Source organism: Aedes albopictus, chromosome 1 (genome assembly GCF_035046485.1).
Source record: "Aedes albopictus strain Foshan chromosome 1, AalbF5, whole genome shotgun sequence".
In the NCBI taxonomy this organism is placed as follows: Eukaryota; Metazoa; Arthropoda; class Insecta; order Diptera; family Culicidae; genus Aedes; species Aedes albopictus.
Genome location: NC_085136.1, coordinates 169,579,509 through 169,605,228, shown reverse-complemented (window position 1 = coordinate 169,605,228; position 25,720 = coordinate 169,579,509). Strand labels below are relative to the sequence as shown.

At 38.5% G+C, this 25,720-nt stretch overlaps 1 protein-coding gene across 1 annotated transcript; it reads right to left on the bottom strand.

Moving 5' to 3' along the window:
• Positions 1-10,908: 10,908 nt before the first annotated feature.
• LOC109430970 (putative inositol monophosphatase 3) lies at positions 10,909-25,427 on the bottom strand. The gene is made up of 4 exons (XM_019707093.3): positions 24,778-25,427; positions 21,214-21,362; positions 20,976-21,093; positions 10,909-11,448 (listed from the first exon to the last, which is right to left on the bottom strand). The coding sequence occupies exons 1-4, from the start codon at positions 25,286-25,288 to the stop codon at positions 11,186-11,188; spliced, it is 1,041 nt and encodes a 346-aa protein (XP_019562638.1). The 5' UTR covers positions 25,289-25,427; the 3' UTR covers positions 10,909-11,185.
• Between the last annotated feature and the right edge of the window lie 293 nt (positions 25,428-25,720).

Below are 25,720 nucleotides of genomic sequence, written 5' to 3'. Positions count from 1 at the left end.
ATCCTTAACAGGCAGAAGCAGATTACTCTACACAGGAGAATTACATATCAAAACTTTTAAATTGATTACGTATGTATGTAAGTTTGTTATTTACTAAATTTTAGGGAAAATAGATATAAAAATGGATTGTTTAGAGCCTGGTACGATGGCTGACAGTGACGGTAAGGGGTCATTTTTTCGAATACGTACAAGAGAGACACAACTCAAAAAAGGGGGTTTCAGAATCATGCACGAAATCGACATTAAAATTTAAAACATTAAATTTTAAATTGTGGCAGTATTTTTTTTATGACAAGGAGATGGACCAGCCTAGAGCTGAAAATCTCAATAATAAAGGCAAAAAGATTACGATAACGATGCAAGTAAAAATGTCGTCCCGAAACCATCGAGATAGTCTTCAAAACCGAGAGATTGGCACTTGACAGAAATTATTATGAAAAGAATAAAAAAAAACCTTGTTTAATTTACTTTGAATTACGAGTTATTGATAACATTGAAAAGTAAGCAGAAACAAAAGCAGTCAAAATATTGAATGTTGCTTTCATAACAAAACGCGCTGCCAACTTCCAGTCGGCATTTCTGAATCATCGCAACGAATCAAGCACCACCTCTGCTGCTGCTTGTGTTAGTGAGATCGGAGAAACGTCAGACTCCCGCCTGCTGATTGGCTGCGACGACTCTGGCGACGGTTTCATCCGCGACGGATTGAAATCGTCGCGTTCGATAAGGGGGTAAACCGTCAATAACAATTTACAAATCTGGAGCTCGATTTGAAAAGGTCGTATGTGCTTTTATCGATATAAAAGTCGATCAGTTTAGTTCAGCTATTGTAACAATGTGGAAGATATGTTGGTGACTTTAAATTATGAAACGGAGAGCCTGTTTTGTGAAGAATCTACTGTATGTATCCGTTTTTCTCGAACTTCATCGGTTTACTCTATAATAAGCGAATCCAACTGATCGAATTTATATCGACATAATCACATACGACCTATTCAAATCGAGTTCCAGAAATGCAAAAACATTTGTATTGCTGACTGCACCCCAAATTGGACTGACACAATAGTGTGCACACACTTTCAAAGTGTGATTGCAGCGCAGGACCACGTCTTCGGTGCACTTATTCCTTATAAATCAAGGAACAAGTGCACCGAAGACGTCGGGGCGATCCGAGGCAATTGTGCACTTTTATCACACTTTTTAGGCGTACCAAAAATAGTGTGATAGTCCAATTTGGGGTGCAGTCAGCAATAAAAATCTAAAGGTTTCATGATGGTGTATGTACAAGAAATTCCGGAAAACATTCGAAGACTTTTGACTATTTACTTTTGAATGAATGTATGAAGCCAACTTTTCTAGCGTTCACCGCATGTAAACAGAGGTGCCACCATATATGGACATTAGCATTGTGACAGCAGTGGAGTTATGTCAAACACAAAGTTATTTTAGTGATTCATTGAACATTTGAAAGAGAGAAAACTCTTTTATGCAATTCAGTATTATAATTTATATTTTATATTGAAACGTCTTATGACCCCGGGAGCACTCGTCGTCCCAGACGGGGACTAACTAAGCCCCAAACAGCTGGTCTAAGCCTCGGCCGCTTCCGGGGTGGACACTCAAGGCCATCTTTTGGTCTCCCGGGTCCCAGGGCGTTTAGTAGAGTGGGAGTTTCGCACGGTGTTGAACCTATGCACAACTACAGGGAAATTTACCTTAAATCTTGTATTCGGCTTATCCAGGTGCTTGTTGTACAACCGTCGGGGCGGTCTGCGAGTGGTCGGGGTACCAGCGAACGGCGGCCAGGAACGTCACAGTCGGCTGTCGAATAAACATGTTGCGCCGCAGGTGAGCGGCTAGTCCGTGGTCGGAATGGGACAAACTCATATACACTACCCGCCATAAATATGGAATCGCATCGTCTAGTATTGCAACACCCCAATTGAATATTGCAGCACCCCAAAAAGTTTGGCATCACCCCAGAAAACCTTATGGTTTACTAAACTATATCTCAAAAACCGTATCCTCTGCAAAGTTTAGATCTTCGGCAAAGTTGTTCAGCAGGTTTATGGCCTTCAAATGGTGGAATGTTTGGTACGTAATTTCGCCGCTATGTGGCGCTAGTGTGCATTTACAATGAAGTGCTTTGACACGGTTTATCTCAAGATTCTGACCACTTAGAAAGTTCGTGTCTTCAGCAATGTTGATCAGAAGGGTAATGGCTATCAAATGGTGGTAATTTTAGTGCGTTATTCCGCCGCTATGTGGCGCTAGTGTGCATTTACAATGAAGTACTTTGACATGGTCTATCTCAAGATTCTGACCACCTAGAAAGTTCGAGTCTTCGGCAATGTTGATCAGAAGGGTTATGGCTATCAAATGGTGGTAAGTTTAGTACGTAATTCCGCCGCTATGTGGCGCTAGTGTGCATTTACAATGAAGTACTTTGACATGGTCTATCTCAAGATTCTGACCACCTAGAAAGTTCGACTCTTCGGCAATGTTGATCAGAAGGGTTATGGCTATCAAATGGTGGTAAGTTTAGTACGTAATTCCGCCGCTATGTGGCGCTAGTGTGCATTTACAACGAAGTACTTTGACATGGTTTATCTCATAATTCTGACCACCTAAAATGTTCGTGTCTTCAGCAATGTTGATCATAAGGTCTATGGCTATCAAATGGTTGTAAGTTTAGTGCGTAATTCCGTCGCTATGTGTCGCCAGTGTTCATTTAAAATGAAATACTTTGACATGGTTTATCTCAAGATTCTGACCACCTAGAAAGTTCGTGTCTTCGGCAATGTTGATCAAAAGGTCTATGGCTATCAAATGGTGGTTAGTTTAGTGCGCATTTCCGCCGCTATGTGGCGTCAGTGTGCTTTTAAAACGAAATACTTTGACATGGTTTATTTCAAGATTCTGACCACCTAGAAAGTTCGTGTCTTCAGCTAAGCTGATCAGCAGGCTTGCCCGCACTGAGCGCATGGAAATTCTGCTCTTTGGATTTACACCATCAAGTACATCATAAATTAGGAATATTTTTATCTTATCAGATAGAAGGATGTTGAAATACCCTAAATGTCATTTCGAACTGTCAAAAAACCGCACCGCAGAGCTGCACGGGCCGTTCAAAGTGAAATTCACTAGAGGGTTTTCACCCGGGTGAAAATCTCTTTGCGCGCTCCGTGTGGCTCTGCGGTGCGGTTTTTTGACAGTTCGAAATGACATTTATAGTATTTCAACATCATTCTATATGATAAGATGAAAAGATGTCTAATTTATGATGTGATTGATGGTGTAAATCCAAAGAGCAGAATTTTCATGCGCTCAGTGCGGACAAGCCTGCTGATCAGAAGGTCTATAGCTATCAAATGGTGGTAAGTTTGGTGCGTAATTTCGCCGCTAGGTTGCGCCAGTGTGCATTTACAAGGAAGTTTTTTAACATGGTTTATCTCATGATTCTGACCACGTAGAAACTTCGTGTCTTCAACCAAGTTTGTCAGGCGGTCTATAGCTATCAAATGGTGGTAAGTTTAGTACGTAATTCCGCTACTATGTGGCGCCAGTGTGCATTTACAACAAAGTACTTCCAAATGGTTTATCTCATGATTCTGACCACCTAGACCTACCTGTGCGCCGACTATATTTTGCTTGGTGGCAGCGTGAGGGCCATTTTTGGCCGGCGGCAGCCGGTGGACGCCGGTGACCAAAATTTGACCATAATGTTACATTGACAGAGCAAACAAGTTATCATTACGCTCCAGAATTTGTAGTCTGAACTATTTCATGACTATTGATGACATAAACTATTGATTGAATGAATACCTTTTGTAAGTCCTGTTCAGATCCGTCGCTGCGACCAGTGATTAGACCTATTGTGACATTACCCGCACCCTTAGTGTACTTCATGTTGCAATACAGCATTGCAATTGAAGGCAATACAATAGAGATTTTGCTACAGTTTTTGTTTCATTTATTTAGAGGGAAGGAATCGCGTTTCTTCAGGGAGGAATCTCAGAAGGAATTCCAGGAGGAACCCTGAAAACACTGGAGAAATACATGAAGAAAATTCTGGGCTTATCTCTGCAGGAACTGCTGTATGAGATCCTGAAGGAGCTACTACAGAAATCTCTGGTGGTTCAATAGTCTGTCTTAGAGAGATCCCTGCATAAACTTCTAAAGCAATCCATGATTGAAATTTTTGAGGAATTTCAGAAGGAAATTCAGGAATCCTATAAATGAATTCGAGAAGAAATCCTAAGGGATTAACTGCAGAAATCCTCGAAGGAATTCCAGCGGGAATTTCTATGGGAATTCGAGAAGGAATCCTTTAAGCAAGGAATTCTAGGAGAAATCAACGAAAAAATCCAGGAGAAATTCCGAAAGATTTTCCAGCAGGAAACCTCAAAAGAATTCAAGTGGGAGTTTAGAAGAAAGTTAGAAAAAGAGTCCCCAAAGGAATTCTAAGAGGAATCAACGAAAATTACCTTAGAGGTATTTCTGGAGGAATTCCAGGAGAAATCCCTGAGAGAATTCTAGGAGGAATTCCCGAAGGAATTCTAAGAGGAATCTTCGCAGGAATTCCAGAAGAATCTTCGAAGGAATCTCCCAAGAAATTACAGGAGAAATTTATGCAGAAATCCCAGGAGGAGCCACCTTTCCATAGGAAGTCCCCGAAGAATTCCAAGAATGAATCCTCGAACGAATTCTAGAAAGAATTTCCGAAGGAATTCTTGGAGGAATCACCGAATAAATTCAAGAAGGAAACCCTGAAGGAATTCCAGGAGGAATTCCATGGAGAATTTAAGGAATTCCAGGAGGAATCTCCGACAAAAAAAAAATAAAAGAGGAATCACCACAGGAATTCCAAGAGGAAACTTCAAAGTTATTCCAGGAGGAGTTCCCGTGTTAATTTTAGGAGGAATCCCCGACGGAATATCAGGAGAAATACCCGAAGAAATATCAGGAGGAAACTTTGAAGGAAGTCCAGCAGGAATCCATGAAGGAATTCCATGACAAATCCCCGAAGGAACTTTAAGAGGATACCCCGAAGGAATTCCCGGTGGAATCCACGACGGAATATCAAGAGGAATCCCCGAAAGAATTTCAGGAGGAATCCATGAAATTCCAAAAAGAATTTTTCAAAGTAATTCGTGAAGGAATCCTCAAAAGGCTTCTAGGGAGTGTAGAATTAGCATTTAAGTTAAAATACACGTTAATAAAAAACAAAAAAAAAACTTCTAGGAGGAACCGACGAAAAAAAAATTAGAGGAATCCTCGGAGAAATTTCATGAGAAACCCGTGGATAAAATTGAAGAAGGATCTTCGACAGAATTTTGGGGGGAATCCCCAAAGGCATGGAATTTCAAAAGCAAATTCCGAAAATAATCCTGCGTTAATCCCAAAGGAATTCCAGCAGGACTCCAGTGGGAACTTCCAAGGGAATTCGGGTAAGAATCTCCATAGGATTTCAATAACGGATCAACGAAAAATATCCTCTGAAAGAGTTTCAGGAGAAATTCGTGAGGGAATTCTAGGAGGAATCACCGAAGGAATTCCAAGAGGAATCCCCGAATTAATTCCAGAAGAAATTCCCCAAGGAATTCTAGTAGGAAACCCCGAAGGAATTCTAGGTGGAATCCCCGGAGGAATTCAATGAGAAATTTCTGGAGCAATCTCCGAAGAAATTCGAAGAGGAATCACAACAGAAATTCCAAGAGGAACTCCAAAGGAAATCCAGGAAGAACCTCTGAAGTAATTGCTGAAGGAGTTCCCGTAGAAATTCTAGGGGGAATCCCCGACGGAATGTCAGGAGGAATCCCCGAAGAAATTTCAAGGGGATTCCTTGAAAGAAGTTCAGCAGGAATTTCCGAAAGAACTCGAGGATCAATCTCCGAAATAATTCCAGGAGAAATCCCCAAAAGAACTCTATAAGGAGACCCCGAAGGAATTCCAAAAGAAATCTCCGAAAGAATTCAAAAAGAAATCTCCGAAGGAATCCCTGAAGGAAGTCCAGAATGAATACTTCGACGGAATTCCAGGAGGATATCCTGAAGAAATTTCAAGAGAAATCTCCGAAGAAATTACAGGAGAAATCCCTGCAGGAATCCCAGGGGGAAGAGGAAACCCTATAGGAAGTTCAGAAGAAATCTCCGAAGAAACTCTAGGAGAAATCCTCGAAGAAATTCCAGGAGGACTCGTGGAGGAATTCTATGAGGAATCCCTGGAGGAAATCAAGGAGGAATCTCCGTAGGAATTCTAAAATAAATCATCGAAGAAATTCCAGGAGGAAACCCCGAAGGAATTTTAAGAGAAACCCAGCGTATCAGGAGAAATCCCCGAAAGAATTTCAAGAGGAATCCTTGAAGGAATGCAACATTAATTTTGTTTGTGCACTGATCACCGGCGCGCAAAATAAAAACCGGCGGTGTTCAAAACTAGTGATCAAAATCATGAGATAAACCAAGTCAAAGTACTTAGTTTTAAATGCATACTGGCGTCACATAGTGGCGGAATTACACATTATATTTACCACCATTTGATAGCCATAGGTCTTCTGACCAACTTTGCTGAAGACACGAACTTTCTAGGTGGTCAGAATCATGGGATAAACCATGTCAAAGTACTTCGTTGTAAATGCACACTAGCGCCATATAGCGGCGAAATTACGTACTAAACTTACCACCATTTGATAGCTATAGACCTTCTGATCAACTTTGCTGAAGGTCTCAACTATGCAGGGGATACGGTTTTTGAGATACAGTTCAGAAAGTGATGAAGTCTTCAGGTGATGCCAAACTTTCTGGGGGTGCTGCAATATTCAACTGGGGTGTTGCAATACTTGGCGATGCGATTCCATATTTATGGCGGGTAGTGTACATTTTTTTTCAGTCTTCAAAAGAAACCTGATAATTAAATCTTGCTGTCAAAAATGGTTTTAATACTTCAACTCTCAATTGATTTCAAAATTAAAATTAAGGAGGTTCAAACTTCGTACACAACTGAAACAAAAATCGTTTATTACAGCATTTTTGCCGGACAAGCATGACGTGAACTCTACAATTTTTTGAGGTTATTATTACCCCCAAAGTGCCTAAAAATTTTAACCAATCTAGCTTCTGCTTGTCCAATTTTGTCATTTGCGTACCTACTATTTCCTTAAGTAGCTCGAATGCTTCTCTGTCAACATTGATTAACTTTTTGGATGAATTTAATTCATCCTACTCGTTTGAACCGCCTGCCAGTCAATGAAGGTTTTGATATTCACCCATTAAAAAATAACATAGTCAAAACAAATTTCCGATAAAAGTTTACTATGCTGGGCTTGGAAAGATTTTAATTTTGGGCAACGATTTCCCTCCAGATTTTTCATCTGACTGTGCGTATAAAAGTAGTTTTCTACCCTGAAGTTTGAACTTGAGACAGTTTCGTCTACTACTTTTGTAATTGTACTCTTGTCACTCTCTATTTTTTCACCGAACTGTAAAATGATGCTGCCTGACTGTGCATAAAAATCAACCAAATATTTGATTTTTTTTTCTTCAAAAATAAAAAAATGCTGGGACTGCTATCGCTTGATAAGAAAAAGCTTTCAACAGTTCAAACTTTACTGTAACCCAGAATCGGCACGTAATTTCTCGCAAAAATCTTTCAGTTTTTAAACTCTGATGTTGAAAGCTCCGTTAATATGTTTGATGTGATATGTGCTTTGTTCAAAACCGGTTTGACTATTTTGGCTTTGAAGTTACTACAATATTTTGAATGCTTGATTATTTTTTTTTCAAACGCGGGACATTTTTACGATTTGAAACGAACGCGGGACATTTCGCGGGACATAATTTGTCGCGGGACATTTGGTCAAAATGCGGGACTGTCCCGCGAAACGCGGGACGTCTGGTCACTTTAGGATAGGGGGAAAAGGGAGATTTTTCGCATTTCTACTGTAATCATCCAATGTGACATTATCTCCTATGGTGTTGTAGTGCGAATGAATGATCTCATTCTATGGGAATTTGAACCTTGTAATATGTAATGTATTGTTTATTAACTTCAATTTTCTAAGCTTCACAAGGTTTTGAAGACAAACATGAGAGGAGAGAATTGCCTAATAGAAAAGCAACATTACCAAAGCTTTTGCATATGCAAATGCTATCCATGGGGTCATGTCTAGCATTTAATATGTATGGCAATGACTGATTCTTACCTAGTAGGGGTACTACAAGACCACGCGGACAATTCGATTAAAGGCTTGATTGGGAATAATATATTTTCCGGAACTGAAGGAACATTTTTTCCGGGGTAACTAGCGAGTCGGAGAGGGTAGAAGTTTCCGTTTGTTATAATTGACAAAATATACAATCGGGCGCTTTTCTGTCTATGACTTGCTTGGCATTTCGTGGATTTTTGTTTTTTTTTTTTGGTTTTGGAAAGTATGCGATTCACTATTGAGCCTTCGAATTATTTTGCATCTGAATATGTAGCATTGATATTGATAAGTCTGTACCAACACCCTAATCCCACACCAAAATACCCTTTTCCTATCCCATGGCGTTTATGTGGTCAGCAAAGACTATTCAGCCATTACCCCTCCTTATCATCGGCTTTGGACTGACTTGCGCTCTCATTGCCCCTCCCCACCAAATGCTGCAAAATGAAAATGAAAAATGAAATGAATGAATAATGTTCATAATGCAACTCATTTGAGTTGCATTATGAACATCATGCAACTAAAATGGGTTGCATTATGAAAAAAAAAATCATTGCATAAAATTTTGTATGGAACTCGTTACAAAACTCAATTTTTTCAGCACTCTTCGTATTTATCCAACTCGACAAGCCTCGTTGGATAAATGTACGACTCGTGCTGAAAAAAATCAACTTTTTGCAACTCGTTACATAAATAAAATCGATGTTACGATTGCCGTTTTGGTATCACAACGGACTACTTTTCTTAACCAAATCAATCAGTTGCATTATGGTTCATAATGTAACTCATTTCGGTTGCATTATGATTCATAATGCAATTGGCAACCTGATTTGATTGATTCGTTTCCATGTCGGGGAGTCTCTGTAGTACTCCCGACTGACTACCCAATACTTACAAATCTTCATTTTGCAACTCGTTGCATAAATAACTATTGAGTGACTTTTTTTTTCGAAGTCTTCCTCAAATAGGCTTTGGTGTAGACTGGAGAAAAGCTGTGAGGCGACCCCAATCAAACTATACTAATCAAAACAAAAACAACAAAAAAGATGATCAACCTTCAATAATAAGAGTTAGTTGTTTGTGTTTTTGGCTGAAAAGCCTGCGGCGTATCTGAGAAATGTTCGTGGCGCACCAGGGCGCCGCGGCGCACAGTTGGGGAAGTACTGGTTTAACAGGTATCGCGTCACTTTATAAAACGGCTACTTTGAGGATCTAACCAAATGATCGGTGGGCCAGGTGGCCGGTCGAGTAAATACACAATAGGGTAGGACGGGGCAAGATGGCCACCCGGGGCAAGATCAGCACCCCTCTATTTTACTACTTTTATGATGAATTTTGTCCAAACAACTTTATAATCCGTTAGAATAAAGCTCATCTTGTATGTAAACCAGATAAAAGGGACTTCTTAACAAACGAATTGAAAAATATCGTTAAATTAGTCAATAGCATGGATTTATAGTATTTTGTTATGAGAAATCATCAGAATAAAATAAGGTTTTTATGTCAGAATGAATTTTTTACGATAATTCTGGTTATCAGCCAACAGAGGGGCAAGATGGGAATACAGAAAATACTTTGAAATTATTGTAATCCGCTCAATAGTGCCGAACATAGGTTTCCGTATCCTCTGAAACTATTTGGTTGCGTAAATTTCTAAAAATAAACCACTTAATAATCGTTCATTGTTTTTCGGGTCATTTTGTATAAAATATTATAAAACCGAATTTGTTTGTTGTTGTTTGTTTGTTGATAAAAAAAACCTGATAATTTTAGAACGTGATACCATAGCTATAAACAAGACTTACTATATCAATCACTGTATGGCCTATTTATAGTTCAAATATTGGGTTTTTAATGAAGTGCTCGTCTTGCCCCGCAGCATGTTCGAACTGACCATGAAACATCTTTTTTGTTTAGTCAAATAAATTATCCTTATTGTTAATTTTGAACCCAACCATGTTTATGGGTGGTAGAAAACATAGAAAAGAATCACTGAGAGGCACTTTGAAAAAAATGTGTTCACTTTCAATAAACTCAACGTGATGCTAAGGGTGCTCATCTTGCCCCGCCCTACCCTATTAACACAGACAAACAGACGAATCACTTGGAACAAATTGCGATAAAATCATCGTCACGAAAACATAATCGCCCAATGCTAACCAGGCTGTGTTACGCAAACCACTCAGTTGGTGGCGGTAGTGAGCAAACGTCAACCAGGAGCAAAAACGACACGAGCGCCGTGACGGAGCGATTTGCGAACTACAAAATATTTGAACTAACCGTTAAAAAGGGTAACGATGGGAAGTGAGTAGAGTGAGACGTCTGTTGGTCTGTGCTATTAATGACGACTTTTTCAACCATAAAACAACACTTTTATCGCGCAAATCATAAATTTTGCGAGTGAGCAGAGATTTTCATGTCATGTTTTGCAACTATTTTTCACTTTGAATATTCTTCAAATATGCGATAAAAGTTTTCGCCTTCTTGCAACAGAAATGTCATCATTGTTTAATTTTAATGTTTTATTTTTTTTTTCTGTCCACGTGGTATATGGACGGCCCCTTTGTTAAGTTCCACGTTCAACATGGAGAAGATAGAAAATTAAAAGTCCTATCGATTTGTACACCAATATTGGTTCAAAACTAATTTCACCTAATTGCAATGCAATTGGCGATTTCGGATCATAATGAAACGCAAGAAAATAATAATAATATGTGCTGAGAATTTTTGTTTTATTCGATTTCAGGAATTGTATCAATCACAATCTTACTTTACATACACAGTTAAACTACTATCTAATTCTGAATTAAAGTTAAACTCGAGGAACTCGAAGGCGTGATCACAAATTAATCAGAACAAATACTAGGTAAGTAATGTTGCATGAGTCTCACAGAAATCATTGGAACCCGGGCGCACACATTCCATCCTCCTCCAAAATTGTGGCGTGCGTGTGATGCGTTGGAGGAGACCGATCGCATGCTAACGCCGCAGCGCTTGCTGATGATCAATTAGCTTTTTGATATACATCTCGTGTATGCTCTCGACAGCCGTCGCCAACAGGCCGTTCTCATTCAGAAACGAATCCTTGTCACTGTAGGAAATGTCCTGATTTTTCTGAGTCGTCATCTTGCCCCCGATGGCAGCGAGGATTGCATTTCCAGCGCAGATGTCCCACTTTTTTATGGCCGTCGAGTGGAGGTATGCCGTAGCATTGTTGTGCAGTACCTGCAGGACCTTGTATCCTGGCGATTTCATGCAGATATAAAGAGGAAAAGAAGAAAGTAGTTTAGTGTGAAGAACAGGACAAAACAAGAGAAATCCGTTTCTGTCCAGGTACAATCAGTCGGCAGGATGAAGTAATAAATAACACCGTTAAATTGAGCAGCAATGCACATTGGGCAAAATCAAGCCCAAAGGTGGAAAAAATTAATAACTTTCTTAATACAAGACACTATGTGACCATCAATGGCTTATTCGAAAGCAAATTTTCTCAAGAATTGGTTGGTGGATGATTCATGTACGGGCAACAACCCTGAAGCGAGTTATAGAGCCCGTTTTACCCCAGTTCCCCCTAAAATTTGTGAATTTCTGTTATTTTACGGCACTTGTTATGAATTTAATGATTATTTCGCTACGATGCCATCTCCTCACTCCCATTGAGTAAGGTTACATACAAAAAGTTATTAAAATGTTGGAATTTTAGGGTGTTGTGGGGTCAATTAGGCAATAATATATTTTCAAGGTAGAAATTCATTTTTTATTTTTATTTATGATTTTTTACGTGACAATATCTAAATAAATGATCGAACACACATGTTTTATTCCTAAAGAAACCATTTTTGGCGAGTTTGATCTCAAATTATTGGTTATATTTAAGTTTTCCCGCATACAAATATGAGTAATTTCCATCCTTATACCACCGATTCCAAACATTTCCAAACGGTGAGCCATTGCTTACACTCATTGCACAATTATGGGTCACACACAATTATTAGTCACTTTCCACTTTAATTGATAAATACTAATTAATTGCAAGCTTTTGTTAGCCATTATCATTTTTCGTTGATAAGTTGATTTGTTTTGTGTCACTATAGGTATCGCACACGGGCGACGATTGTACGACATTTCCCCGAAAACCAGTTCCCCGAATGAAGTTTCCCCGAAAGTTATTTCCCCGAAAAACGATTCCCCGAACGAACCATTTCCCCGAATGTACCGTTTTCCCGAATGTACCGTTTCCCCGAATGTACCGTTTCCCCGAATGTACCGTTTCTCCGAAATATTTATAATACTATTTTTAGTACTGGTTTCTAATCATTTTCTTGATTAATTCCATTGTCTGAACTAGTCATTGAAACGAAGTAGTGGAAAGTTAGCCTGAGTACAAAGTGTGCCGATGTGTAGTCTTTAGAAAGATATCTAGATCATGGAAAATTTTACATCTCATTGATATTGTGCATTGCCTCTTACCTTGAATTCTTCGAGGTATAATGTTCTTCATGATGCTTCAATGAGGTTTGATTTTTTTTTAAATATGGGTCGTTCTTTCTGTTATACTGATTGAAAATGAAATGGCACTCAATTTATTACCTGCATCGGCTGTTTTCCTACTCTCCGCATCGACCAATGTGGCGCTAGCTTCTATGCGCGAAAAATCGCTAAAAGTAAATCGCAAAAATATTGTATGGCGAATACCATCTAAAGGCAAATTCTTCAAAGTGGAACACATCATTCGAAAAAATATTTGGTAGTGGTTGTGCACAATGGTGACCACTATTAAGCCTACCAAATATTTTTTTCGGGAAAAGCTTTGTATTTCAAGTAATTCAAGTTTAGATGCATTTCGCCATACAAAATTAAATTGATTTACTCCTGCTGATCAACTGTGGCTGCGTGCAAAGCGGGTAGTCCATTAAGAACACGCTGATCATTATTTTCCCTTCTTTCATTCATAGGCTGTTCTTTCTATTTATTTTTGAATTTTCAATCGATGAAAACGCCCTTTAAACGCATAATACCTTTAAAACGAGTCATCGTAATTGTGGTAGTAATCTTCCAAAGTTCATTGTCATTGTAAAATACATGATCCAGATGACTTCAACTTTAAGTCTTAAAGTATTCTTGCTAGCGAGGAAATCTATGAGCACAATTTTAATGTGTATTAACAGGCTTTAAAACAAAAGTCAATGTAATTCAATTTGTTTGACAAACAGATTTGAAGCTTAGCACTCTTCCGTTTTTTTTTTTTTGTAAATCAATGGATCAATCATGACCGAAGCAGCTTTTGGAATTGACATTTCTACAGAACATACTAGTAGTTAGACCGCCGGCAATATTTTGAAAGAACAGTATATGATGAAAAAAGGGTGAATCTTTAATGAAAATTTCCACTACATATAACCCCTATAGATATCTACTAGAACAGTCGGTCACAAAAAATAATAATAAATATAGCAACAGTCAAATTACTGATGATTGATTGAGCAGTTCAACTTGAAAGAACAGCCTATGTTTGAAAGAAGGAAAATTTTATTAAATGAAAGGTTATCAATCTAGCCAAAAAGACGCTGCTGGATCTTTAGGCAGAAGTACGTCAGGCCGAAGTACGTTAGGCAGCAATCATTAGGCCGAAAGTATCATCACGCCGGACGAGCATCAACCAAAATCATATATAGAAAGATTTTTGGCGGTTTTCAAAACCTCTACAAGACTAATTGCTTATCAACATGTTACTTGGGTTGATCATCAGTTCTTCAGTAACAGTATATCATCAACATCAAGAAATCATCTATGTGGAGCCCCGTAGCCGTGCGGTTAGGGTCACCAAGCTTATAATCGCACCATGCTATGAGGTGAGGGTTCGATTCCCGCTTCGGGCGATGAAACTTTCCGTGAGAATAGTTTCTTCCCCGTTTCCACTGGTGCATGCTCCGTTGTCCGTTGTCTAATGTTAAGTTTAAAACAGTCTGTACAGCCGAAAGCTGAAGACGTTGTCCGTGTCTTTTTTTTTAAAGAGAAGAGGATAAAAGAATATTGTAAAATCATGGAAGTATACAGCAGTATCCATAGAATTCCCTAGATTTGAGGAATGTAAAACACTCAAGGGACTCAAACATCTTCTAGGCCTTCGAAAACAAATTTTAACATCGTTTATGAAGAAAATTAAGAAGACTGACCCATTCTACCCTATGAACTTCAGCTTCGCAACCCATTCGGCTTAACGTACTTAGGTCTGACGTACTTTGGCTAAGCCCCGGGTAGAGGTAAAGAGCTCAATAATAGCATTTTTTGATATGAAGATCAAAAAGTGATATTGGTTTGATTGATATAAGAGATAAAAGATCTAAAAATAATTTCAAAAATTTCTCCTGGAGCATCATTATAATATCATATCTAGATTTTGTAAGATCTAACCAATAGCAGCGAGCTATTGGATTGATATTGAAATATCAAATTTTGATATTGTCCAGATGTTCCAGGGACATATTTTAGATATTATTTTCAGATCTTTTATCTCTTATATCAATCAAAACAATATCACGTTTTGATCGTCAGTATTTAACCTCTACCCGGGGCGTGCTTGGTCTCAAAGACCGGATGCCCCTAGTTGTGCATTGGATCAATGTTAAGTGTTTTAATCTTTTCGGGGAAACGGTACATTCGGGGAAACATTTTTCGGGGAAATGGTACATTCGGGGAAAAAACTTTCGGGGAAACTTCATTCGGGGAACTGGTTTTCGGGGAAATGTCGTACAATCAACATACATATTTAAAAAACCATATTTCCCATACAAGTCACCCTCCAAAAGTTGCATGCAAGTTTTCTTACTAACATAAAATGCTTAAATCTATCAAATTTGATTAGGTAAAACGAAATATTTTGCATGAGTCATTAATTTAGATGTTAATTGACCAATTAACCTTTTGATTGCTTAAAAAAAATATTTCCTTGCTTAATGGCTTGCAGTCAAAAAAGCCCAAAATCGCATATTTTGCCCTATAAATTGAGGTATAGCTCAAAATTGTGACGTGTTAGAGCAAATCTGAGCCCGGATTCGGATTCAGCGGCCCAAAATCCTCCGGAGACACATTAGTTTGCTCTTGAGACAAAAAAAATGTTGCGCTGTGTTATTAGTGTATAGCAAAAGAAAATAAACACCTATTTGATGTTTAAGTGGCTATTTCGTTAACAAAAATATAACGAAAGCATTTTGAAGACTTTTTACTACAATGTGTTACTACAACCCTCATAAAGTCTATCGGCAAGCAGCAGTTTGGATATTCTCAAATTCACGCTACAGCTCTTCATCATGAAATGCTTGGGATGGTGAATGATGGAAGTGTGCGACATGGATTTTAAATATTATTTCACGTATTGATTATAAATTTCTTCACCTTCAATACCAAAATTCCGAGAAATAAGCAGCAGCATATTTTGCCCAATTATCCCCTAAACGTCATATCTATAACATCTTTCATGTATACTCATTGGAATCAGAATGTTATAATATGAATGATATATTATAATAACTGCAATGGAACAATTTGATCACACTTTTAGGGAAAATTGGGGTGAAACAGGCTTTACACCCCGCTGAAGCAATGTCGTATGTACAAGAATCATTCGTATAGAAATTATCTGTCAAACAAGCTATTTGTCAACTTATATGGTCATTCAAGCTTTTTGAATGTTTTTCTCTCATTCAACCCCATTGTACCCTTAATTTCCAAATTTCATAGGATGCAGAGATATTACTGGTTAGCTCTTCATCAATATTAACTCATATCATGCATAGAAGTTTCAAGTTAAAGTTGTTTTAATTTAAAAACAATAAAAAATAAGTTTTTAGGGGAGTTTGGGTAAACTACGCTCTAAAACTATATGCTGCCGTGACCTCCCGTCTATGGGGCTGTGCGAAAACAACATTTAGGATATTTTTGGAGTATATAAGCAATAGCTCATCGTTTGGAAATGTTTGGAATCGGTGGTATAAGGATGGGAACTACTCATATTTGTATGCGTGAAAACTTAAATATAACCAATAATTTGAGATTAAACTCGCCAAAAATGGTTTCTTTAGGAATAAACCATGTGTGTTCGATCATTTATTTAGTTATTGTCACGTAAAAAATCATAAATAAAAATAAAAAATGAATTTCTACCTTGAAAATATATTATTGCCTAATTGACCCCACAACACCCTAAAATTCCAACATTTTAATAACTTTTTGTATGTAACCTTACTCAATGGGAGTGGGGCGATGGTATCCCAGCGAAATAATCATTAAAATCATAACAAGTGCCGTAAAATAACAGAAATTCACAAATTTTAGGGGGAACTGGGATAAAACGGGCTCTATAACTCGCTTCAGGGTTGTTGCCCGTACATGAATCATCCACCAACCAATTCTTGAGAAAATTTGCTTTCGAATAAGCCATTGATGGTCACATAGTGTCTTGTATTAAGATAGTTATTAATTTTTTCTAGAAATCCTCTACATAGAGATAAGCGGAAGTTACATATGTCGATTCGGCAACTCTGTTCATTTTGTTTACATCAGCTGCCAACACTTGCTGCAAAGCTAGATGTTCAAACTTTGTGCGTGACTTCGTAGTGGTTCAAGTTGTTTTGTTTACATTTTCTAATTATAATAGATTTTTTTTCAAAATTTTGAAAAAAAAATAGCGGAGCAATCGATGAAATCTGAAATTTATTGTAAAGTGTTAAGCTAAACATATCGGCAGAACTGAAGCAAGAAGCAGCAACAGGGCTTGGCTGAATGAATTCGTGAACATGAACATACAATTATCGTTCCCAAAAACGTTCGTGAGTATACATGCCTCACGAGGAATAAATTTTACGGCACCCCGTGAATATTGATTCCTAACTGAACAGAGCAGCAGTGAACGAACCAAACGACGAACGAAAGAGACAACACAAAGAAGTTGAAGATTTCTTGTCCCATGCCACAATGCTGCTGAGCTGCACCTATTTATTGGAAATGACGGCGTCGAATATTCTGGTGTGTGTTTGTTTATCACCGAGAAGCAACACATGCGTTCTCGCTCTTACATGTGGCTTGGATATATCTGTCTCTGTTGCTGATAGTGTGTACGTTTGGTTCGTTCATTTCGCAACAAGCAAAGGAGAGTGGAACTGGCATTCCTCGCTTCGGTCAGCCCCGACGAGTGATAAACATTCATCGCCACGGTTGGTCGTGAATATACTTCAGCATGAGGCATTCGCACCCACCGGTGGACTTGAGTGTTGTTTAGTTGCTTCCGCCGTTCTTCGTGAGGCAAGCGATGTGCGATGGTATGCAGTCCAGGAGAGCGAGCGAAAAATGTGATTCAAAGCAGCGTGAAAACTAGCAATTCGTTCATTTTTGAATGAATCTTCCAAGCTCTGAGCAGCAATGAAAGTTTTTTCGAGAAGTGCAGCAACAAAAGTTTCGTCATAAGCTTGAGCTTTTGAAAGCAGAATTAACTAAATTCTATCTTTTTACTAAACTTACATATACCGTCAATTTCTCGATATTAAAAATAAATAATTTTAATTTATTTAGCTCGGATTGCAATACCGTTCAATCGACGCCTTCTTACGAACGATCAGCCTGTTCATTTGGCTCACACTTTGACAGTTCTTTCTGCACGATTGGCTTACAATGGCCGCCTCAGCAGATCTCTATAATGTAGGATTACTAATTTTTTCCACCTTTGGGCTTGATTTTGCCCAATGTAAAACCAATAAACCCAATGTAACCATAAATTTCTTCCAATGGATTGCCTTAGCTATCAGTCTTTTTACAATAAACCCATGAAATGTTTTAACATTTTCAAATCAAGATTACAAAATTAAGCAAATAAGCGTCATTTGCTGCTCACAAGTTTGTTTCCTACATCAAATTAAATTTGACTTACAGCTGAATCGAGGCATACCGATTTTTAAGTGCGAAAGCTTCAAGTCTTTTAAGTTTCAGGAATTTGACAAACCTTTTTTCAGGTTTTTTACTGATATATGGATATATGTTTGAAAAATCGACAAAAAATCAACCGTTTTTGTCAACACTAAAAGTTAAAAAAAAATCTCTAGAGTAGGCCCAATTTTGACTTAATTTTAAATGATTACTTTATTACCAATACAATTATTTGTTTTGCGTAGTTTTTCCTGTGTAATACGTAGGAAAGATATAGCACTCGTTGAACAATCATTAGTAAAGACAATTTATTTGGGATATCATAATGATTTTACGATTAGTTCCCCACATAATGCATACGTTTGCGTGTGCGTGACAGTAGTTTGACACATTTCCCGTGGGAAAACTATAAAAAACGCAAACCCCGACGGAACGGACGCTATGTGTTCCAAACTGTAGATAATTAATATTTTAATACATTAATCATCAATATTTCAGGTACAAAAGGGTCTCCTATTGGTTTAAAGGGCGGGTTTACATGGTGTTCCTACATGTGGGTTTCTGCGAAAATTTTATCTTAGATTTCTATCCAAGAATTTAATCTGTCATTTTTTTTTCAAAAATGCCAATTGGGTTTTTAAATTAAGAAAAATGTATCGATTTTTTGATTTTATATGAAAGAACACCTTTTTCTGAGCCACTATGATTTTTTTCAGATTTTTAGAACTTTATTTTGGTATCCAAAGTCAATTTCAAAAAGATTTTTTGAAATCACCTTTTGACAGCTGGATAGCTGTTTGACAGCTCCACCCAGTACAAAATGCGACGAGGGGTGATTCGACAAATCGCTCCCATACAAACTTCAAATTGATTTTTAAATAGGTTCCCGGGCACCAAAATTCATGAAAATTTGGATTTCGGTTCAGTTTTGCATGCAGATTCAGAATATGGAATTATCTCAACACTGCTAAAGAAGCCAATTATAATTCCTTCAGGAATTGCTGGTAAGGATTTATCTGAAGACCACTCTAGAAATTTCATCTGTAGAGAATTCCAGAAATTTTGGTTCGGTGTCCATGAATTTGATCTGGGAATTTCTCAAGTAACTCCTGAACGATACCCAGAAGAAACTACTGAAGGAATCCTAACAATAGTCCAAATAGATTCTCACAAGAAACTCCCAGATGAATTCTAGAGAGAACACCTACAACATCATCAGAAGGATTCTCACATTTCTAAAGGAGGATTCTTCTGGAGGATTCCCAGAAATAATTCCTGGCAGATTTCTATAAGGCATACTTTCCCGGAAGAAACTTATGGAGGACTCCCAAAAGCAATTTCTGGAGGATTCACAGAAAGATATCTTAAAGAAAACGCAGTAAGAAATGCTAGAAAAATCCCAAGGACGATTATAGAGAAAATCCAGCAGAAGCTCTTGAAACTCTTGGAAAATTTCATGGACGAGTCCCAAAAGAATTTCCTAGAAGAATTCCCGAAGGAAATCCTGATGAAATCCCAGAAAATTTTTTAGAGGAGTTCTAGGAAGATTTTTTCATCGAGCCCTGGAAGGATCCTGTAGGAATTTCAGAAGGAAGTTTCTCCCCAGAAAACAATCTTGGAAAATTTTCTCTAGGAAATTCTGGAAAAAACCTCGGATTACTAGAGAAATTTCAGAGGGAACATCAAAGGTTACTCTTGGAGGAATTTCAAAAGGATCGATTATTCGAAATCCAGAAAGAGTGGTATGATGAATTCCGATTCCTGATGGAACTCCTGAAGCAGCAATCCCCGTAGAAACTCCAGAAGGAGTTTGAAAATGGACATCTGGGTAAGAAGGAACTCCTGGAGAAATCCCGGGGATTAGGAACTCTTTTTTCGAAATCCTTTCATAGAATTCCAAGCGGAATGGTATTATTGCTGTGCAACGGCTGAATGAACCGCTCTTAAGTATGAATTTAAAAATTTTGACTGAATAAGTTGTATTCAGATATTATTGTTACTTGGGTAATCTGGAGGAATAAAAAAAACATTCTTGGAGATATTCTAGATGGAATCCTTTGCATAACATTAAAAGTAGTTCTCAAGGAGCTCCAAGTGATTATTGCTGTGTGCATTCAAAATGCAAATATCAAATGCGGGAGCACCAAATGCGGTAAGATTTTCTAACAAGTAACCCGATGTCAGTGGGAGCTTTCGAATCCTAGGTTGGCGGTGATATTGGCTATGGTTGCTACGTTGCCTTTGGTAATATGTGTTACCGCGTTTGAAGCGCATTTGGGCATCGTTTGCATCTTGAACGCACACAGCAATACATTGGAAAACTTCTTGGGATTACCTCTAAAGGCATCTCATAAAAAAAATCAAAGGAACCCATGAAGATGTATACCGGGAGGAATCTTATAAGATACTCATGGTACAGGCAAACAGACGTAACACTCTTCAAAACAGCTTGGCACATGCATTTAACGATCAATTCAAATTTCATTTGATTTGCGCGATTTTTCCACCAGAGGCGCTAGAGTTCGATCGCTTTGACGTTTGCCAGTGTACATGTTGCTGAATGATGTAAATGAAAATTACAGGCAATTTGTGTAGTAGTGCGCGTTTTTGAAGAATTTCCTCTAAGAGTTAAGTCTGTCTGTCTGTGCTCATGGTGAACATCGTGAACATCCATCTATGTTACCCAATTTATCACATACACAGCCAAGTCAATATGAAACTTATGATTACAACTACTAGAACATATAAAGTATGACTATATTTTTTATCTGTCCGTTATGTGTGTCGTGTTTGTTCTTCACGTATTACCGCCCTGAAAAGATAAGTCATATTTGAGAACTGCTAAACCAACCTGCTCCTCCTGCCGGAATAATATGCAAATTTTCTCCAAACACCTCCTTGGCAAGGTTCTTCACGTCGCCACTATGGGATCGGGAAACAACAATAACAGGATGTTTTACGTCCTCATCCTGCAGGCAGCAACACAAAGAAAGAATAGCAAAACAGATCGAAGCTTAATTTGTGAAGCGCCCATTTTTGCACTCTGAATATTCGGGTTACCGCCTCAATTCATCTGATCGTATACCTACCCTCTTGATGTAGCTCAGTGGTTCCGATACGGCCTTGTTTGTCCAGGCCCAAACGGTTTTCTTCGTGAATGGGTTGTGAATTACGCCGATAGTTGGAACGCCCTTTATCGCCACGCACACCATGGTGGTGACATATTGGAACAGGTTTTCTGAAGAAGACAGTAAAAAAGGGTTGGCAAAATTAAACTGGATGTGCTAATTTGGTGTTACCTGCTCATATGGTAAAAGTTATTAATAAGCTGACCGGAGAATAAAGCGGTTTACAAAAGCGGAGTAAAATTATATGCTACAGAAACATAATCTCGACCCCCAGATCAAGATTCCTAATTTCTACTTTACATTACATGTGAACTAAATGATTTTTCTCGGAGTCAATCATGGAGTCGATGCATCTTAAGGTGGAATGGGAATGCGTCTTGTTGCATTTTTAACTCTCGATTTCAGGAGCACCGATCAAAAGATTGATGGCAGTAGATATCAAAAGTGAAAGTGTTGGGATGTTTGTGTCTGGGAGTAGGAATACAATACTATAATGTAAGTAACATTTAGGATTAAAATTAGCTTGAATTTATAATAAAAAATAAATAAAATTCCAACATTAAAACTGACCACAAAAAGGCTGCTTTTAATAAGTATTCGTTCGCCCTGGATTCGTATCTTATTCACCTCCCCCTTTCAGTTCTGAGCACCCACAGTGGTGCAGAAGGTCGAATTGAAAGATTTCTATTCTGGGCGATTGCCCACCATCGCCTTGATCTGTGGTTAGGTCAAATTTCTGTCGAATTGCTTAATTTAGTTGTTGAAGCTGCGCCGTTATGAGTCGCTGTTGCAATGTCCTGCTGGGTTCCGATCTAACGCTTGCTTGCAGATTTCGTTTCCGCCCCTACTTACACAGCAAAAAAATCATGCAACCCGCACGATGTAACTCATTCCGATGTACTAAATAATCAATGTAAACACGATTCCTATGTACGATTACATCGTTTTTATGTAAAATCTTTTGTTCTCATGTGTACATCGTCCTGTGTAATATTCATGCAACCGACGGATTGATCGGGTTGCAGCAGTTCAGATGTAATATTACACAACTGCTTTTTCTGTGTAGAGTGTCGCCGGCCCGACTTTCGCCCCCGAATTTCTGACGTTATCGGCTTTTGATGACATTGACGATGGAGCTCTACGTTGGAGATCCAACTGTGAGGCCACCATGCATGAATAATAGGCATTTATTGATGAAGACCTGCAGCCGTTGAGTGTTCTCCACTGATACACAGTAAGTTTTACTGGCGTACATTATCACATATTTCACGTTCGATTTGAAAATAATTTGCTCAACTCGCAAAAGCAGACCTTGTTTTTTTGATCCGTACGCCTATGTCGATCTTAGTGCCGCCATAGGCCGCCATTTGGTATTAGAAACTTTCTACATTTTCCACTGCTTGCCCAGCTACCGTAAAGCTGGAAGGGTTGACCGTGTTTACATCTAACGATTTGGTCTTGTTGACGTTGATGGTATGGGCTGCCGCCGAGGAGCGATTAGCAAGATCATCGAGCTTGCTCTGCATATCAGAGCGCCGTTGAGCTAGGAGAGCAAACGTCATCAGCCAATTCGAAGTCATTTAGGTGCTTCATAAATGGGTAGCCACAACAACCCACGAGTTGGTTCACGATCAATAGCACCAATCAGGATCTCGTCGATTACGACGAGAAACAGTAGCGGTGATAGTATACATCCTTGCCTCACTCTAGCAACGACTCGAATGGGATCAGACAAGACACCATTGAGCAGTATTCTGCACGAAAATACCCTGTATTGTGCTTCAATGAAGTCGACGAACACTAGCTAGAGAGATTTTTGAAATTTATTGATTTACTCCTGGATGATACTGAGCGTGACGATATGGTCCACACCGGATCGTCCGGCACGGAATCCTGCTTGCTGCCGTCGGAGAGTTGCGTCAATCTTCTCCTGTATCCGGTTAAGGATTACTTTGCAGAGGATTTTGAGAACGAGACACAGCAACACGATTCCCCGCCAATTATCGCATACAGTCAGGTCACCCTTTTTGGTACCTTTCCCGGGCTCCAGAGGCCAGGATATTTACTGAAACGCGTTGCATCCAGCCGGCGAAACGTCGCGGTTTCCCTTGTGGTGCAAAATAATTGATGCAGCAGTTTTTTTTTTTCTACAAAATTCGTTTTTATCACATTTTTTTTTAAGAACGTCATAACTTTGCCGAAGAGGAACAGACACGAATGAGCTAAATTTTGTTTTTTAAAATCATGGTCTAAATCGAACAGAAAGCACCGACATTTGCATGATTTGCTACTGGATTGTTTGTTATACCCAAGGATGGGAACACTCACTTGCAATGAGTTACACTCACTTGCAGTTTTCTCATCTCAGAAGCGTGCAATCAAGAAATGATGTATGGACGAGTTTTACCTTGTGGTTTGGTCAAAAACTTTTCCGAATAGAGAAGGGGTCGCACACACATACCAAAGTCGTGAGGGAGCGGCGAAGGCAACTCTCCACGAGGTGAATGTAAATTACACTCACCTCGTGTAGAGTCGCTTTCACAGACTTGTCACGTCTTTGAGATGCGTGTGCGACCCCTACTCTATTCGGCAAAGTTTTAGACCAAACCACAAGGCAAAAGTCGTTCATACATTGTTTCTCGATTGCATGCTTCTGAGCTGAGAAAATAGCAAGTGAGTGTAACTCCTTGCAAGTGAGTTTTCCCATCCCTGGTTATACCAACCATTTGGTGTCCGAAATTTAACGTGGACAAGCTTTACGCACTTTATGAATGACTACCCGAGCAAAGCCCAACAACAAAACTACAGCAAATCGAAAACATGTACTGTATTCAGCAACAAATTCATATCACATTTTGATATCAGTTTATCTTTACTTAATTTGATTTCAAATTTTGTTTTCGGCTTGCTGTCGTTTTGAATTAATGTAATTTTGTTTTGCTTATTTCAGGCAAAATATAAGTGACTCATTATTGCACCAAGGTACACCAAAAATCACACAATTATGGGTCACTTTTTGTTCAGCGAGTTCAGCGAACATAGGCATTGCATATTTTTAGGCGTTTATCGGTGGTTGTGTTGGAGGTTTTGTCCCAGTTTTGAAAAATGGATTCCAAATCGTGAAAACACGCTTTGTTAAGAGGTTTGAGACCAGGTTTTGATTTTACTATAGTTGTTCTATTGAGAACAAGTGACCATTATTTGAAAAAATAGACAAAACGTTATTGTTGAGCCGATTCTTCTTGAGTGACCCATAATAGGCAACAAATTGACCCAAAATTGTTACACAGTCAATTTTGACCCATGACATATTGTGGTTTTCATTCATTACCAACATTTTAGCAATTTTCACCGCCTAAAGTGAATTTTGCGAGCAGATTTTTATATAAAACAGTAAAAAGGAGTTTCAATGAAGAGAATATACAATAAAAATAATGAAAGTGTTATTTTTGTATGCAAAACTATTCATATTATGAAATGATTGCTCCTTGAGTGACCCATAATTGTGCAATGAGTGTAGCTTACCTGTGTACTCTTGTGTTGCGTCGAGTGGGTCGATCCACACCGTGACATCTTCAATTCCTACAATTTCATCCGGCACGTTGGAATTCTCGTGTATTACAGTGGGATCCAGATCGAACAGCTTAGCATCGGGGCACGGTTTCTTTGTGCCATCCTCTTCGGATATGATTTTCAGCTTGGGAAAGATTCGATGTAGTCCACTGGCCATGACACAGTGTGAGCGGAAGTCCGCGTCCGTCACCGGATCATTTGCTCCTTCTTTGGTTTTGCCCTTGCTGTGGACATTGAAATCGGGACTTTTGGAAACTTCCACCACTTCGAAGCCACCACGCTGGGCGGCTTGGATCGACCCGATCAATAGTTTTCGCAGGTTCACTTCATTGGGATTTTTGTTCAATGCGTAGTTTGAGCTTCGGGATTTTCCGGTCGATATATAGTAAACCAGAAAGACCAACAATGCGGCGATGATCAGTACGCCAAATTTATTAATCCGAATTGAACCACCCAAATTCATTTTCAGCTACTTGTTATGTAAATCAACTATTCAACAGTGGTTCATTTCATTCAAGATGATTAAAATTAGTTACTGACTAAATGATTAACTTTCGTACTGCGTCTATTTGATGAGAACTACTCCAACGTAGACATTTTTCACAAGGTTTGTTTTCATTGCTTTTTGCTTTGGCTGACATTCATATATAATCAGAAAAGTAAACACATTGAGAATTACCTAAAATATAAACGATACATTAGAAACTTTTTAATTTTCCATTTCCATGAAAATTGCAATTAAGTAAATAGTGGTTGTAGCAAGATAATTATTAAAATTTTCCATTAAGAATCAAATGGCTGATACATGTTCGGAAATTTGTAAAAACAATAAATTTCGAGAAATTATCATTTTTTAAACACAACTTAAACATAATCAAATATAAATGAAAATAAA

Coding starts and splice junctions, on each gene's coding strand:
- LOC109430970 (XM_019707093.3), bottom strand. CDS start 25,288: ATGAATTTGGGTGGTTCAATTCGGATTAATAAATTTGGCGTACTGATC. Junction 21,363..24,777: donor CGCAACACAAGAGTACACAG/GTAAGCTACACT, acceptor TGTCTTCTTCAG/AAAACCTGTTCCAATATGTC. Junction 21,094..21,213: donor CACTGAGCTACATCAAGAGG/GTAGGTATACGA, acceptor TGCTGCCTGCAG/GATGAGGACGTAAAACATCC.